The following is a 17,998-nucleotide window of genomic DNA, read 5'->3' on the forward strand; positions in this document are numbered from 1 at the left end:
GGGAGGGTTGGCCGAATCATCAGCTTTGAATATTTATTAGTAATTATCCCATTGGCAATAATTCAAGAAGCTTCCTCATGTATCGCAGTCACCACACTTTCCCCATAAATTGTTGCAATGCCCTTAGGCTATGCTCGTTTCTCAATACGAGGAACTGCAGTGTTGTTTTTGCACAACCATTTTTGTGTTGTTACCACAGTACTAGGTATCAGGAGTTCAGGATTACCCTCCTGTTGCTGGACATATTATTCTACTGGGGCAGTAGGGTTTCTGCCCCCATCTTGGTGTACGGTTTAATGGGATTCAGCAGTTTATAACGCAAGGCCAAATGCTTCATAACAGATTTCCCTTAATTTTCAATGCTCTTCCTGCCCCTATTGGTATTGGTATTGATATTTGGCGGTATTTACCACCAAATTATCAGTTTATACCCTTCTTTTTCCCTCCCCTTTTCTCAGCACTAAGGTCACCCAAATCACGTAAAAGCATTTCAGTTCCATGGATTAGGCTATTTGCCACCATTCAGTAGGAAACTAGTTTCATTTAATTTTAGTGTTTGTCGAGTGCAGCATTTACTACCACGCTCGTTCCTTGGTGCTAAAGATCCAAATGGCAGAGGGCAAGGAAGTTAGTTTTGTTGAAAGAGCCAGGTTTTCAGGGTTTAGGGGAAGGAGAGATGATCAGAGATTTTCTTGAGGTTTAGGGGAAGGCTTTGTCCAAATCTAGATGCCGAAGTGATGAAGGCTTCTCCACCAGTTTGTTATTTGCTGACTGCAGGGGTGTCAAGTAGTGGTTAGGGTGATGAGCAGAGATTTCTGGCAGGGATGTATGGAATATGCTTTGAGGCAAAGAATGCCGGGCCAGTCTTGCTGAAGGCACGGTGGGTGATGCAGAGGAATTTGAAAGTGATTTGTTTGTGGACAGGGAGCCAGTCAAGGCGAGATAAGTCAGGGGGTCGGAGGATGTGTTTGTATGTTCGTGAGCTGTAGCAGGAAGTGGTCTGCCATGTTCTGAACCCTCCAGAGTCTGTGCAATTGCATTAATGCAAGGCAAATCTATGCACTGTTTCCACAGTCCATTTTAGTGTTCACCACTGTAACCCTGTGTGGGAACACGTAAATGGGTAAAACATTTTGGTTTTGAGTGAGCAAAGGTGAAAGAAGCAGGTGTTAATTACATCATTGATCTAAGAGGTTATTCAGAGATCTCGTTGATGCAGAAGCAAAGGTTTTACACTGTTGATGAAGGTTGGGGGTATATCCCAAGGGATGGAGGTCAGATGGAGAGAGGGCATAGAGACGTTGGTGGTTCATTTAGAGGGCCTCGGTTTTATCTCCATTGAGTTTTAGCCAGTTTCGTGCTTCCAGTGGTGAATGGCTGACATACAGTTTAGGAGGCTGTCAGCAGTAGCGGATGAGGATTTGTCCAATTTCACCAGGATCTGGGTATTGTCAGCAGACGAGTAAATGTTGAGACCAAAGCTGCACGTGAGTCGAGCGAGGGGATGTAGGTAGACATTGAAGGGAGGAGGCAAAGGGGGATCTCTGAAGTGGAGGTGCTCAGGGGTGGATTGCTAGGTTTGGAGCGAGGCAATTTGGCATCTGTGAGTAAGGATGTAAACCAGGTTAGGGCGGAGGCTCAGATACCATTCTAAGATATGTAGGCGGCTGGGAGATTTTTGTGGTCTGCTATATCAAAAGCTGCCAACATTTAGAGGAGGATTAATGCACCTGTTCCGCCATCTTTAGCATGCATGCATATGTCTTTCAGAAACAATTTGATGACAAATGTTGTGCCACAAAGGAGGCAGCTGGCTGATGGTTGCCAGAATGTTGTGCTCTTCCAGCTAGGATTAGAATTGGCAAGCCGTGATGGTTTCTAGGATATAAGCAGAGAATATGTTGGTAGGCTTTGGGATCAGCGGGGTCTACGGGATTTCTTTCAAGAGGAGGTGGGATGAGGGCTTTTTAAATATTTTTATTGTGGGGGTATTTTTCCAGGGGTGAAGGAGGAGTTCATAAGGTGAAGAAAACTGTTGCATAAAAGGTGGAGAAGAGCTTTGAATAAGGATGGAGAGTAGGGTTCCAGAGGGGATCCTGATGTTCTGATGTTGGAGAGTAGTGCAAGGGTGGGCCATGGAATGAGATGTGAGAGAAGCAGGTGAAAGAGAAGGCAGGGGGATTGTCCGAATCGTGTACAGCGGTGGAGGAGTTGGGTGTAGGAGGATTCTCAGAGGATATGGTATGGCGAACAGACTCAATTTTGTCTATGCACAATATGAACAGTATTTCCCATTTAGTAAGTGAGACAGGAAGGGGGCTGGAGAGTTCATAAGGTTGAAATATTTGCTGATGAATTTGAAGCATTCTTTTGAGTTGTTGAGAGCATTGCAAATTCTTGTGGCGAGGAAAGCTTTGTTGTAGGCGGTATTGACTGCAGAGGCATAGGACTGGGGCCATTTTCACTCACATGTGTAGCAATGGTCTAGATACCTTGTTCCGTCTTCCCATACTTAAAACACAGATTTACACAATAATGGCAACAATCATAGAAAGTCCAGAGGAATATGAGGCAAAAAGTACAATTTATTCAAATTGTGTACCTGTAACCTATGCTTTACATTCCATTTATGTTCTTCCTACTGTACATTCTATGTCCATTTTTGATCTTCTATGTTCTTTGTCACCCATTCCTCACAGTTCATGCCTTTTTTGCTTTTTTCCCCTGTTGATGTGAATTCTTAATTCTTATCTTTCCTTGTCTATTTCCCCGGCTATTTCTCCTACTCCTAGTTTGTGCCTAATTTCTATTGGAGTTTTTCTGTTTGATTTTGTTAATTTACTTGTACAGCATGCATAGCAAGCCTGATTGCTTCTTGGTGCTGCAGCAGAGAAATTATTTTTATCATTGCATTTCTCAAAGAACGACCTCTTACCATGTTCAGGTATCCTGGATAAACTGTTTTAAATAGGAAATTTAAATTGTATTGTTCTGGCATTGAAGTTTATTCCTTGTCTGCTCCCCATTCTTCCCATTTCGCGTCTATTTGGCAAAGAATTTCATTGTCTATTAGCATTCTTCAGATTCTTTGCCTATTGCCCATTGTTCACATTCTGCACCTATTGCCCATTCCCATGTCTCCCGTTCTGTATCTGTTTTCCATTCTATGTGTATACCAAATTGCCCCCACACCCCTCTGTTTAGTGTACTCTGTCCTTTGCCTATCCTCTCCATGCCATACCAAATGTAACCTCTACTGTCTCCTTTTCCTAGGATGATTCCAGTATGCCACTGGTTTGCCAGGATAGCACTGGCTCCTGGCTCCTTGCCGGATTTGCCAGTTCTCAGGCCGGCTGCACTGAACCACTGTGTCCTAGTATTTACACCAGAGCATCGCCCTTTGCTGCGTGGATCCAAGAGACTGTAAGTCAAGAAGCCCAATTTGTAAACGCCACTGACAAGCTATTTGGTGGGAGCTCGGTTCAAAAACCCCGAGATACTAGCCCAACTACGGATCCCCAGAGCATCAGGACAACAGTTGGGCCCCTGAGCATTGGCACAACCTTTGAGCCCCCAAAGAACAGGGCAACTATGAGCAACCAAAGCATCAGTACAGTTGTAGAGACGCTGAGCAACAACACAACTCTAGAAACACCAAGTAACAGCACAATTGTGGAGCGTTCAAGTAACAACACAATGTGGGGTCCTTATGTAAGCAGTAATGTAACGAAGGAACCACAAAATCCTAACATGACTTCAGCCACCAAAACGCCAAGAAGTAACACAACAGGAAACACAATGGCTGGTAACAGCTTGAATGACATGACTTGGATTGTAAAAACAACAACTCCCCACCCTTCTGCAGCCTCTCAAACCGAGTGGTCCCTCATATTGTACTGCTGTATAGGGATATTTTATCTGATCTCTGCTTCCAAGTGAGGTAATAGCAGGTGTCACCTCTCTTCCGCTATGACAAAACCATCCACCCTACCTTAGTGTCTGTACTATGCACTTGGGGACAGTTGATGGGATGCAACATATTGATGGGGTAAAAAGGTTTTTAATGTTTTTCCAAAGGACTTTATATTTCCTTCCAACCTAAGTACTAAAGGCATAAAGGCAGTGTGTTCCAGAGTTTGGCTGCTTTTACCAGGAAGGATCTTCCCTGGCCGTTCGAACGTTTGAAACCATGACAAATCACCCGTGCCAGATTGGAACAGCGCAGTGCTCTGATGGGGTGTAATGGGGGGGGGTCAACAATTTTAAGTACGGGGGGCTGTTCCAAATAAGCACCCACGAACCATGGTGCCAACTTTAAAGTTTATACATTCCTGTATCGGTAGCCAATGGAGATCCCTCCTGTGGTCTAAGATGTTGTCCCTTCTTGGGATTATGTTGCTAATGCGCACAGCATCATTCTGAAGAATTTTCATTTTTTCAAACTGGAAATTGAGGCTCAGATTGGTAGAGAATTACAATAATCGAGCATCAAAAGGATAGTTGCTTGGGCTACGATTACGCTGTTCTTTTCAGTAATGTAGGGGTGAATGTTTTTAAGCAAACGAAGGTGATAGTTACAGTTCTGACTAACCTGATTAACGTAGGCATTTGCATTCAATGAAGCCTCCAACTGGATGCCCAAATGTCCTACTTTTTTTTGCACTGGAATGATGCTTCTCCCAATTCAGAAGCTTTTGTAGTCTGGGCTTAATTAGACAATGCCAGCAGTGAGCCAAAAGTGAGGAGCTCTGTTTTGCTACCATTTAGGCATAACCAGTTTCTGGACATCCACGCCTCGATTTGATCGTAAGTGTTGGCTAGAACAGCAGAGTCTTGGGTGTAATCACTGCTGGCTTCAAGAACTAGCTGGGTATCTTCAGAGTAGTTTGTGTAAAATACACCAAAATTCTCAAGAAGCGAGCAAAGAGGCCTTATACAAGTTAAACAAAACAGGCGGTAGGCACGCACCCCGGGGTACACCGCACAGGATGGGTGCCGCTGGAGAAGAAGCTGAGCCCCACTGAATTTTCTGCTCCCGATTTGATAGAAAGGAGCAAAACCAACCAGCGGCCTCTTTAGAACAATGTCCCAGGTAACATAAGGGGTGCAGGAGGCGGTCGTGAGCAACTAGATCAAAAGCCGTTGACAGGTCGAGAAGAATCAAATTCCAGCTTTTCCCTCATCACTTGTGCATTGAATGTTTTCACGTCTGCAGTGGCTCACAACATGAGACAAAAGAAAATATCATGGTATCTATGTATCCAGAGTAGGTCATGAAATGAGCTGAGTATGAAACCAAATACGTATCCACTTAGGGTCACAACATGGAGGGTATGTGAAGTCTGCAGTCATTCAAATATGATGTTTTTATGGAGTATAGACTCTGTTGTCAGCAACATATTTAGACGTTCATGAAATGGAATGTATTGATAGAGCAAGTTCAATATCACCTTCCTGGGCTCCTCCATATGCGCGATTGTCGTCACCACTACCGAGTAGCAAGTATCATCAACCCTTCAGGTTCTTCCTGTCCGGCGCCTCCTGTGTGCCAGATGACAGGCACTGAGAGGCCAGACCCCAGAAGCAAGGTCAGTGGTCCAACCCCTCCATGAGGCAGCAGGTGAGGGCTCCCGCAGGAGAGGGGTAGAACACAATCTGAGGTGTTATTGGCACTTAGCTATTTGTCGAGTATCGCTGGAGAATGAGACTTCTGCATCGAGGGCTGAGCCCTAAATCAACCTGGTCTGCTCACTCCTGTTCTGCTTCAAATCAGGGATCAGCCATCTAACTCAGACCTGTTTTGTGCATTGCCTCTATCCATGTTGCACAAGGCAAATCCACTCCTTTCTAGCACTGCCTTTGGTGGGATAATTTCTTCCTCTTGTGAGAGGGTCATGTAACTCACGGTATGTCAAATAAAATCGAAATGTGATTCCTAGTGTTACCCTTGTACTCCATCATTTGTCTTTCATTGTTCAAAAACGTTAATTTCTTACAAGCTGCATACATTTCTCAGCTGATGCTTGCTATAGACTTTCCCATCACCCTATTTCCAAGATGCCTGGCTTCTACTCCTATCTCCTGATACACTGACTAAGGCATGCACTTAAGTTTCTCCAATGCACAAGTGACCCGTGCTGAGTTTCACAGTTCAGAAAGCCACACTAAGACCGAAAACACCATGGATTTTTTACTATAACAAATCAACACCTTTTTTATTTTTTTATTTGGGGGCTCACACCCCTAAACCCCCCATTTCCCTTTGCTCTCACGCTTGGTGGGTATGACTTGAGTGGAGCAGCTATGTATTGTAAGTGTGATGCATGGGTGTGGCATATCAACCTCTAAATACAAGGAGTTGGTCAGAACAGAGTTCAAAATCTGAGCCCTCGCTGTAGACTGGACTATTGTCCCATACCCGGTTGCACAATGATTTTGAGTGATCTATAACTTATTCAGCTCTCCAGCTCAGTCCCTGTCCCTCTCCGCTCCGCAATGCCTCTGGGCACCGCACCACTGCTATTAGTCACCTGCATGGTTCAGAATTCATGAGACTGCGGCTGAACGCTCCAGAGGAGAGACAGAACAAAATCTTGGATATTAGTAACTGCTCCGTCTCATGGGAGTCTGAAGCCCTAAATCACAGAACATGATGTGCTTATTGTTTGTCTGCTTCCAGCCTGGGAACAGTCACCTAGCTCAGAAATGCTTTGGTAGAAATGCGGACTGTGCCACAGGTGCTCCACTCATGCTCTCTGGGCTTAAGGCCACTTATGCACCACTCCTCCCCCTTTTCGGAGGGGTGATGAACAACATGTGTCCAAGGAGTTTGCCTGAAACCAGTTCAACAATTTGCAGAGTAACGCTCAGGCAGTACTGCAACCTCTGGAAACTTCCAGCACCTTCTGAGTGAGTGAGTGAATGTCATGATTTAGATGATGCACATGGCAGATCTAACAGCCAATTCGCGCTGATTATTGCAGCAAGGAAAAGAAGTGAAGAGCAGAAATGAGATAAAGAAGAGTCATATTGTAAAAGGGATGTAAGGCAGGGGTGATTAGCTTTAGATGGAAGACATGCAGGACATTTTCCCCACTTTTTGGGTCATAGAAGCTAAAGAATATAGCACCCATAGTGAAGCACTTGAAGCAGCTAAATAAGGCGGTGTAGATCTGTGGAGCGTATCCTACTGAAAGCACTGATACGGCTTATAGAGATAAGTAAGAGTCAGATCAAAAAGGCATTTATGGGCCAAGCAAAGGATGCTGAAGTGGATGCATTTATTTTACTGGGATTCAATGTAAGGAATTATGGTTCCAGGGAAATTTGGCTTCTTTGCGCCAACCCAAAGCAAGACAAACTACTGCTTTTTGGACTGCAGTATGTCACGAAGAAGTCAGGAAGCATGTGAAGAAGGCCTTACCATAGTCAATACACAAATTAACTGATGTTCCGATTATGGTAACATGGCCTTCTACAGGGATAAAGGGCAGATTACATTTAAGTTTATGTAGCTGGAGGAAACTGGCCTTTTTGATTTTCCTGATGTGAGGACTGAACATCTTTTCCAAAGGTCTGAATTGTCTATCAGGGAAGAAGACAAAGAGATTAACTTAAGAAGGGAGGTAAATGGCAGGAATTGATGAGGGTTACTGGTGAGTCTGGGTGAACCAAGACCATGGGCCTCATTACGACCCTGGCGGTCCCGTAATGAAGGGTGCCAGTACGGGACTGGTACCTTTCATTACGGGAGCACCCATCACGAGGTTCCCTTTGCGGCACCCGGAACAGACGTCTGGTAAAACCAGACGTCCTTTCCAGGTCCCGCGAGGGGAACAGGGAGCTAATAACGGGCTGTTATTAACGTGCCCGTTATTAGCTCCCTCCCGATTCCCATTGAGCCCTATGGGGGCTCAAATAGGAATGGGGAATGGTTCCTTCAAGGAGGAATTACCGGGTCCTCCAATGTTGGAATGACCCGGTTATTCCCCATTGAAGGAACCCGGTATTGGAGCCCGGTATGGAGGCAGCCATGGCGCTAATAGCACCATGGCTACCTCCATACTCGTAATGAGGCCCCATGTGTCAGGTCCCAGCTCATTGTTCCTGCAGGAGTAGATGATGCTAGCCCTCCAGACCCCCAAGACCTGCTCACCCAACAATCCTTAAATTAAAATTGCTGAGCAAGCAAACTCAAGGGGAAGTGGAGAAAATAATAAAAGACAGGTTTGGCTTGAAGCCCTTGCTATTTTACTTTTCTTCAGGAGAACTACAGCTTTACTGACCTACAAAGAAACACACACAATATTATTAATACTTAGTGCCTCACTGGCTCAATATATTGTATACCCCCTCAAGGATAATCCCATCTACCTGTTGGCTTTGCTTATTTGCTGAAAGAATAATATACTGCCACTTACTCCAAAAGGGTTTTTAACCTTACAAATCCTTAAAGGTCACAAAAAGTGCAGTACACATTTAGAGATAAAAACGGGGTCTTATAATGCCTAATGGATAACGGCAACTATCGCCCCATCCTCTGTGTCAGAAGCACATTTTGCATGGCATGCGCAGAGGATTGGTATGCTTTTTCCGCTTTCTTAAAAGTCCTTGAATCGCCTTTAAGACCTACCTTCATTTTGACAATTTAATTCCTATTGCTGAAACTTCCTATGAAACTGGCACTATGTCGGAAAACATCCTTGGGTAAAACCATATGTGGCAAAAAAAAGGAGAATGCTTGCTCGAAAGTATGTACAAAATGGGTATATGCACTCAGCGATCGCTTTCCACTTGGCTCAATCATTCTGAAACTGTGAAATAACAGCAAAGGTTTGTTCCAGGAAGTGGTTCAGCCATTCCTACTGGCCATCCATCTACAGATGATAGCTAGAGAACAAAATATTTTTGTAGGCAGGATCTTCAAAAATGCTTTCCTGAATTTGGTGATGAATTGTGATCCTTTACCTGGTATACCTTCTGGTAAGCCATGCAGATTTACTATTTCCGGTAGAATATTCACTGTTAACATTGTTGCTGTGGGGAGCTTAGTCACGCGAATGAAATGGGCCCAGTTGGCAAGGGAATAACCACCTTCAGGATTGTGGTATAACCTTGCAATTTTGGAGGTTAGCCAATAAAACACATTGAAATTATCTGCCAGAGCCTATCTGGGGAGCGTAATGAGCATAATAGACCTCTGGTGCTGTTCTAGAGGTTTTAACTGCTGCACATATATGCCACAAGGCAACATAGTTCTTGACGTGGGTGCTCATCTTGGGACACCAAAATGGTTTTCATAACAAGTCCATGGTTCTCTCAATATTTGGATGACCTGCTATGTGCATATGATCAACCTTGATGCCACTGATAGCAAAACCAATCAGTGTTCATTAAACAAATACTGAAGCAGGGCACAATCTGATTGTTTCTCAGTCACTCATTCAGCACCATTAATATTGGCTTGGTCTTATAGTACTATGCTAAAAAGCATCACTGTCATAAATCTTAGAAATAAACAATACATTTTCCATAGAGGTTAATATTGGAACTTCCACAGCCATCATACTTGCATCCTTGTCATAACATATTGATAGAGCATCTGCATTTCCATTCCTACTACCAGGGTTAAATAAAACTGCAAAGTGGAAGCGGGAGAAGAATAGAATCCATATTGCATGTCTCCGTTTCATAGTTTTCAAAATGCTAGATTTTGAAGGTGCCCATACTATTATGACCTGTGTTGCTCCTTCCAAATAATGGGGGTCATTATGAGTTGGGTGGTAAGGGATACAGGGCACCGGTAAGGAGACCGGTAATCCCTTACCGCCCAATTTCGAGGTCCCTTAGCGGGAACCGTAAAGGTCTGACCACATGTCCTTTACGGGCCTCGCTAACAGCCCTTAAAGGTCTGACCACACGTCCTTCACGTCCTTTACGGGTCCCGCTAAGGGACCAAGGCGCTAATAACGGGCTTGCTAATCGCGGGCCCGTTATCAGCGCCTTCCCCATTCCCATTTGAGCCCTATGGGGAATGGTTGGTTGAATGGGGACTTACCGGGTCCGCACAGGTCGGAATGTCCCGGTAAGTCCCCATTCAACCAGACCGGTGCCGGACCCGGTATTGGAGGCAGCCATGGCGCAAATAGCGCCATGGCTACCTCCAATCTCGGAATGAGGGCCAATGTCTCTAATGTGAGAAAGCCCCTTTGATGGCCAAGAGTTTATTTATTTATGTATAGGAGATTTGTAAGGCGCCTATACAACAAAAGGTGTTTCAAGGTGCCACAAGACAAAAATGCAGGGGGAGGGACAAAGATACAATAATGGTCCTACTAGGCCTTGTGACATTCGGATCGTTCAAGTGCAGAACAAGAAGTGCGAGGGAGTGGAGTGGGGGAGTGCCGGTCTGTGCAAAAAACGAAGGGCTAAGGTGGGAAGGGAAAAGGGTTAAGAGGTGCAAGTGCTAAGTGGAGGCCAGAAGTCAAGTGCCAGGGAATGCAGGAAAGTGCAGGGAGTGGGAGGGGTAATGGGAGGGGGGCCTGTAGCCCTGTAGGGCTCAGAGTGAACTAAGCAGCCAGTCATTGAGGCAGAAGAATGGATTAGCGGGGTAGAGATACGGAGGAGGAGAAAAGGAGGATCTTGAGGAGCTTCCGGAACTTAAGGAGATCTGGCTCAAGCCTGAGAGGGGCATGGAGACCATTCCAGAGGGAGGCTCCTACAGAGGAGAGAGATCTACCCCGCACTCTTTGCATCCGAGAACCATCTGGTTTGCAGGGAGTTGGAGCTAGCAGACCAAAGGTCTCCAGCAGGGAGGAATTTAGGGAGAGAGGGTTGGATGTGGCAGGGTCCCAGGCCCCAGAAAGCCTTGTGGATGATACAGAGGGTATGCAACCGGGAAACAGTGGAAATTAGGGGTAGAGAGATGCGGTCCCTGGGCTTGAGGCCAAGGATAAGTCTTGCAGTCCTATTCTGGATTAGTTGAAGGGGACAAAGGGAGGATGAAGGAAGATTGAGGAAGAAGCTGTTACAGTAGTCAAGCCTAGAGGGGACCAGAGCTCTGGAGACATTGAGTTTCTGGGGGAAGGTAAGGAAAGGGAGAATACCTCTGAGGAGGGGCAGCTGATAGTAGACCTTCTTGGCAAGGTCCCAGATTTGAGGAGAGAAGGAGAGAGGGTAATCAAAGATGACATCACAGTCTTTTGCCTCACAAGAGGGTGAGGGGAGGGGACCCATAAAGGTTGGCCAGAAGGAGGGAGGGAAGGTAGGAGCTAGGGCCCGACAATGTCCTTGAAGAATAAAAACGACTGGATGCAACTCCTGGTTTCGTCCCTTGTCTCTGGGATAATATGGACCCAATAGTCTGTGTTAATGTGTCAGTCTCTACAATAAAATATATGTTCAAATTTGGATAGATCAGTATAGTGGCCGAAGTAAATGACCCTTTTAGCATTCAAAAGACTTGCTCCTGTTCGTCTTTCCAGGCAAATTGTGCATTCTTCTAGGTTAACCATGATGAGGGCCCAGAGAATCCCTTGATTACTCGTATATACAATTTTCCAAATCCTTAGGAATCTCTGAACCTGCTTCATTGAATCTGGGGAGGGCCATTGGGAAAATGTGATCCTTTTCATTATTCATAGTGATACCCTTTATCCGAAATCTCAAAACTCAAGAATTACACTGTAGATATCTCAAAATCACAGTTCTAGAGTTTGGCGTACAACTCAGTATGTGGTCTAGAAAGGACTTCTTTAATATGTATCCAATGTTCTTGGATGGTTTCTGAGAATGTAAGGATGTCATCTAAATATACAATAATGGTAAATATCCAAAGTATTTTGAAAAATATTCACAATGACCGTAACTAGTACAAAATACGAATTTCCACTCATCACCATCTCAGATCGCAACTAAATTGTATGGCCCCAAAGGTCTAATTTGCACACAATCTCTGCATAGCTTGAGTGGTCAATCAGTACTGAGATGAGGGGCAGAAGGTAGCGACTGCGGATTGTACAGGCTTTCAATTGTCTGTACTACACCCATGGTTTCACCTGTCACCCATCCCCTTTTGGTACAAAAAAATGTCCGGCCTGGCCAGGGACTGAAAACATCTGATAAATACTTGCAGCAGATTGTCTTTCAAGTATTTACACAATTGTACATCTTCTTGTAATTCCAGAGCTTATATTTTCCCCTGCGGTATTGTCACCCCTGATTCAGTGTCAATGAATAAGTCATACAACCTGCCATGGAGGACCAAATCATTTACCTCTCAGTAATGTTCTTTCTGATGGATGTTCCTCCACGGATTCCTCATCCATCATATTCCTGTCCCAGCACAGCTGTTCTTCGGAAACCTTTCCGCAGCCAGGTGCAACGCAGCTACGCATCATTTCCAGCCGACGCCTCTATGCGGCCAACACCGGACATGAAGTCGGGGCCAGTATATATTGAGGTGCTTTGCTCTGTGACCTCAGTTTTGCTCTTTTTCCCTAGCACTCTGAGTCTGAAGAACCGCAGAACTAAGGTGTACTAGATTTCCAAAGAGGGGCAGTTAGGGAGGACGATGACGAATCCGTGGGATCAACATCCATCAGAAAGAACATTACAGAGAAGTAATTAATTTGTTCTTCTAATAGATTCCTTCCTCCCACAGATTCCTCATCTATGATAGACTCCCAAACCAGTAAGTAAATCTGGAGCAGGGGGAAGCAAGGACACCACCTAAACCTGAAAACTCTGGAGGACTGCCCTACCAAAATAGGCCTCCTGTCTCGCAAGGGAATCCCAGCAGTAATTCTTAGGGAATATGTGCTGAGAAGCCCATGTTGCCACCTGGCAGATGTCCAGCACTGTGATGCACGTCTGTAGGCCAGAGGTGGCAGCCACTCCTCAGGTAGCATGATCCCTGAGACCCTCAAGGACATCCTTGCCAACCAGATCATAGCATTCTGAGATGAATAGAATGATCCACCTCGAAAGGGTCTGTTTGGTGACAATCCTGCCAGCATGATCCCCAGCGTAACCCACAAAAAACTGGTCATCTTTCCTAGCCTCTCTAGTACGAGAAACACAAAACTTGAGGGCCCGAACCGGGTCCAAATGATGGAAACGTTGCTCTGCCTTGGAAGGATGAGGCTGGGGAAAAAATACAGGGAGCTGTATGTTCCGAGAGAGGTGGACATTCCAGGCCATTTTTGGCATAAAAGAGGGCCACACTCTCAAATTCACCTTCTCTTTGGAAAAAACAACAGCACTCAACTGTCTTGCAGGAGTGATGGCTGCCAGAAAAATCACCTTAAGGGTAATCTAATAGAACAAGAATGGAGGGGCTCAAACGGAGCATCCATCAGGAATGACAAAACTAAATTTGAATTTCATGCTGGAACCACAAACTGGGGGCGGGGGAGGAACTAGTTACACAAACCCTGCAAGAACTGCATAACATTAGGGATTGTGAGAAACAAGCCTGTTTCGGGACCTCTTGAAAACTGAAATAGTAGGGATGTAACCCTTTACAGTGCCAATCTGCAGGCCCGCTTGGGCCAAAGATAGCAGAAAATCCAGCACAGGGGATAGTAGACAGGATAAAGTATCCAGGTCCCATTCGCAGCACCAAAGCGGAAATGTAGGCCACATGCAGCCATAAATGGATTTCATAGTGGGCCTCAAAGCTGAGAGGAGCACATTGAGGAGTTCGTCTGACAAATACCACTTTTTGTATCTCAACCTCTCAGTAGCCGTGCATAAAGGCTGCTGAGATTCAGGTGGAGGACCCACCCATGTCCAGCAACTCCGGATCTCATGTTCTCAGGGTCCAGTGCAGAGCGTTCAGAAACAACATGGTTCCGAAAAGGGCACTCTCCTTATAACTAGCAGAATGACAAAGATTGGCGGGAATGCATAAAGGAGGTTGAAAGTCTACTCGACCGTCAGTACGTCCTCCCGAGCTCCCTGACGACGAAATTCACTGGAACAGAACAACTCGCACTTCCTGTTGACAATGGAAGTGAAGAGGCCCACATCAGTAGATCCCCAAAAGGCAAAGAGCTTCTCCAGGACTTCCTGGCAGAGCTCCCACTCGTGGGAGGCCGAAGACTGTGTGGCCATGGCATGCACTATGACATTCTATCTGCCAGCCAGGTGAGCTGCCGTCAGAGAGACACTGGTTCTCCTGAACCACAGTTGTATTGCTTCTCTGCACAGAGGCAAGGACCCCACACCACCTTAGTTGTTGAGGTAGTGCAAGGCCACTGTGTTGTCCAGCGCAGTCTTGCATTTCACAGATGGGAGGAAAGAGACCAGGGCCAGCGTGATCGCACTCAGCTCCAGCAAGTTGATGTGTTGCTGAGACACCACAGGAAACCGCAGTCCACTCTGACAGTGAGCCCCCCAACCAGTCAGAGCTGCATCTGTGACCACTGTTACCTGGGGCCAAGGTTGAAAAAGCAACGCGCCTCTCAGCATGTTGTCCCGTATGGCCCACCACGCAAGATCCTGAACCACCTTGTCTGAGACCTGTAAAAGGTCCAGCATGTGGACCTGAAACTGCAACTATTGGCAACAGAGAAGCCACTGATATGATATGATATATGTCATTCATAACGCGCCTGTACACAAGTGTTTTTAGGCACGACAAGACAAGGGAGGGAAGACAGAGGGAAGACAAGATAAACGATCTTACTAGGCCTTGTGTCATTCAGACCGTGCAAGTGCTGCAACGTAGAATGCAAGGGGAAGGGAGGAGGGGGAGTTCCAGGGAGAGGGATAGGGGGAAGTGCAATCAAGGCAGCATTGCTCAGAGTAAGTGCAGCCATGGCATCGTGGCTCTGGGTAAGTACAATGAGGCAAGGGACTGTGGGTAACAGTTACTGCCCCTTAGTGCGCGGTAGGCCCGGAGGAAGTGCAGGGGAGACTGATCATGGAGGAGCCTGGTACCCAGTAGACTCTAAGGGTAGCCAAGCAACCAGTCGGCGCAGAGACAGGTAGGTCAGTAAGAGAGAGAGAGAGAGAAAGCAGAGGAGAAAGGGACGGTCTTGAGCTGCTTCTGGAACTTCAGGTGGTGCAGCTCAAGTTTGAGAGGGGCAGGGAGGCCATTCCAGAGCGAGGCACTTGCAGAGGAGAGAGGTCTACCCCCCACTCTCTGCCTGGAGAAGCGTCTGACCTTCAGAGAGTTTGAGGTAGCTGAGCAAATGGCTCGAGAAGGAAGTTATTTTGGAAGAGAAAGTTGGATGTAGTGCAGGCCCCGGACCCAGAAAGCCTTGTGGACGATGCAGAGGGTCTTTAACTTGATCCTTGCAGCCACCGGGAGCCAGTGGAGGGATTTCAGTGATGTATATATGCAGTTCCTGGGCTTGAGGCCAAGGACAAGTCTTGAGGTCTGGATTAGTTGCAGAGGGCGGAGAGTAGAGGAAGGCAGATTGAGAAAGAGGGTGTTGCAGTAGCTCAGCCTAGAGAGAACCAGGGCTCTGGAGACAGTGAGCTTCTGGGGGAAACTGAGAAAAGGAAGAGAATACCTCTGAGGAGGTGCAGCTGGTAGTGGGCCTTCTTGGCAAGGTCTGAGGAGAGAAGGAGAGAGTGGAGTCGAAGATGCACCACGGTTCTTTGCCTCACAGGAAGGCAAAGGAAGAGGGCCGAAGGAGGGTGGCCAGACTGAGAGAGGGAAAGTGAGAGCAGGGGTCCCAATGAGAAGGATCTCCATCTTACTGCCATTAAGCCAAAGATCATTGGAGGCGCATCAATCTTGAATCGCGGATAGACAGTCAGGAATGAGCAAGAGAGGAGAGGAGGGTGAGGGGAGCCTGAAAGAGAGCTGAGTGTCATACACATAACACTGAAAGTTAGAGCAGAAGGTAGAGATCATATGGGCCAAAGGGGCCAAGTAGACATTGACGTGCCAGGGTGAGAGGATACAGCCCTGTGGAATACCACATGTGGAGAGAGAGGGGGTAGAGAGAAAAGACCCAAGTTGGACATGGGAGGGTTGGTCCAGGAGGAAGGAGGTCATCGACTCCAGAGCCAGAGGTCATGGAGATAACCAACAGATTCAGTATGGAGTGTAAAGTGGGAGATGGCCAGCTTTTCCAAGAGTTTGCTCAGGAGAGGAGCGATAGAGTTTGGGCCATAGTTTGCTGGACAGGTAGGATCGGCAGAAGGCTTATTATGGAGGGGAAGCACAAGGAAGTGCTTGACGAGAGGGGGGAAGGATCCAGTAGCGAAAGAGAGTCTTTAAAGTAAAAAGGCAATAATGGGACATTTCCCATTTTGAACAAGGTGATCATTATAACAAGGTGAGATGGGATGAAGAGATAATATGAGACGGCCCCTAGGCTAAATAATGAAAAATTGAAATAAGATATTTTGTGATATTGGTTTAGGTGTGCGCCATAATTTGGGGATTCCACATCATAAGGAGTCCGGTGTGCCAAGGATACTACGTGCACGACCAAAAGAAGTCCTTTCAAAAGATAGTTCTGTTGAGACACTTTGAGGGAACTGCTACCCGTTGGTTTCCGAGAAAGTGTATTTCATTGGTCAAAAAAAGAAAAATTGATAATCTTTGATGTATTATGGTTCATTGTTGGACTGTATGTGTTGTCCGGCGTCCTTATAAGGTTGTTCTCATTATTTAAGGATTCCCAATAGGGCACGGACAGGATTTATCCATTTGATAGTTGTTTTTCATATCTCTAATAAAAGATGAAAATGGATACAACACTATGTTCTATATATAGACATTGTTACACAATAATAGTGTTTGATGAAATTAGGAGGATGACACAAAGAAAATATGTAATCAATGTTTTTTATTTCCATTGCTTTTAGGCAATTTGATCCACCCAGCTAGATCGAACGGGATGTTATTGTTGTTCCTGTTGTTTGTCCTGAAGAGGGTTGGTGTACATAGTGGACTGAGTAAAGTCTAGAAAATACAACCCGAAACACGTGTCGACTTACTGCCTAATTGGATATAGGTGGTTATCCATATGTGAAGATTGTAACAAGAGGATCTAATACTGAACAACAATATATTTGACTACTGGAGTGTGACCAAAATCAATTGGTTATAAAGTATTTGCATGAATGTTGGTTTGAAAAAGTGATATGAATGGTATGTAGGGTTGAATGACTATGTCGTGGATCTTTTGAAAAAGGTATAAATTGTGTTTTATATTTTAATTATTTCTACACCATTGGGTGTCTTTTAGATATGCAATATTATTAAAAAATGTTGTGTTAAAGTAAAAAAGATTGAATCATTTGTTATTATTTATGAAGAAGCAAATGTATATGTTGTCATCCTCCATCTATGGGTTAATTTCCTGTATTGTACTATATATTTAGCCCACAGGACACCAGATTATTGGGCTATCCCCTTTACTTTTTAAATTTTCCTGTCTAGTGTCAGGGGCGCAAAGGTAGAAGTCTTCAAGCTAGCTATCGCAGCCTGAGCCACCAAACTCCCTGGTGAAGCTTGGTAGGAAAGAAACATTGGGTCTGACAGGGCGGGATGGTGTTTCTTTGGCAGTTCCCTGTCCACTGCCGGAACAAAGGCAGTCTTCTCCCACACCTCCACTACAGGGGCCTGTTCTGCTACATTGAAGGGCCGGAGCGTCACTTTCTTGGGAGTATTGTTCAAGATGTCGCATAGCTTGTACTGAACCTTCAACCTTAGCCATCAATCGTTGGAAGGCGATTTGAGGGTTTCCTGGGGGAGCTGGAAAACAATGTCCATCTCCGGGGAGGTATCTCTGGGAAATCCCTCACCTTCCCAGAACCCAGAGGTTCTAGCCCAAAAGGAATCCCGTTGTCCCCCTCCTCGCCATAGATGTAGTACCTCTTAGACTTGAAAGCTTTCATAGGGAGTGGGGCATAGTCCCCGGAGCTGTGGTATCTACGACAGTGATCGGCACAGCCTAAGAAGGCTGGGTCTGTCGGCACTGAAGAGCCTCATCGCCTTCTGATCCAGGCCTGGGGCCCATAGGTGAGTGGA

General features: G+C 45.8%; 1 protein-coding gene across 2 annotated transcripts in view; it reads left to right on the plus strand.

Annotated features, from left to right (window-relative positions):
• Nucleotides 1-17,254, plus strand: part of PRSS53 (serine protease 53) — a 552,473-nt gene extending 535,219 nt beyond the window's left edge. The window contains exons 14-15 of one of the 2 annotated variants that reach the window (XM_069651910.1): nucleotides 3,274-3,423; nucleotides 16,831-17,254. In XM_069651910.1, the coding sequence (XP_069508011.1) occupies nucleotides 3,274-3,423; nucleotides 16,831-16,839 (159 nt within the window). In that variant the 3' untranslated portion in view covers nucleotides 16,840-17,254. Of the gene's footprint in view, nucleotides 1-3,273; nucleotides 5,940-16,830 lie in introns of those variants that run through there. The other variant, XM_069651909.1, reaches the window with a different exon arrangement.
• Nucleotides 17,255-17,998: the final 744 nt, after the last annotated feature.

This window comes from Ambystoma mexicanum, chromosome 3p (assembly GCF_040938575.1).
Source record: "Ambystoma mexicanum isolate Mex_15411 chromosome 3p, UKY_AmexF1_1, whole genome shotgun sequence".
Taxonomy (NCBI): Eukaryota; Metazoa; Chordata; class Amphibia; order Caudata; family Ambystomatidae; genus Ambystoma; species Ambystoma mexicanum.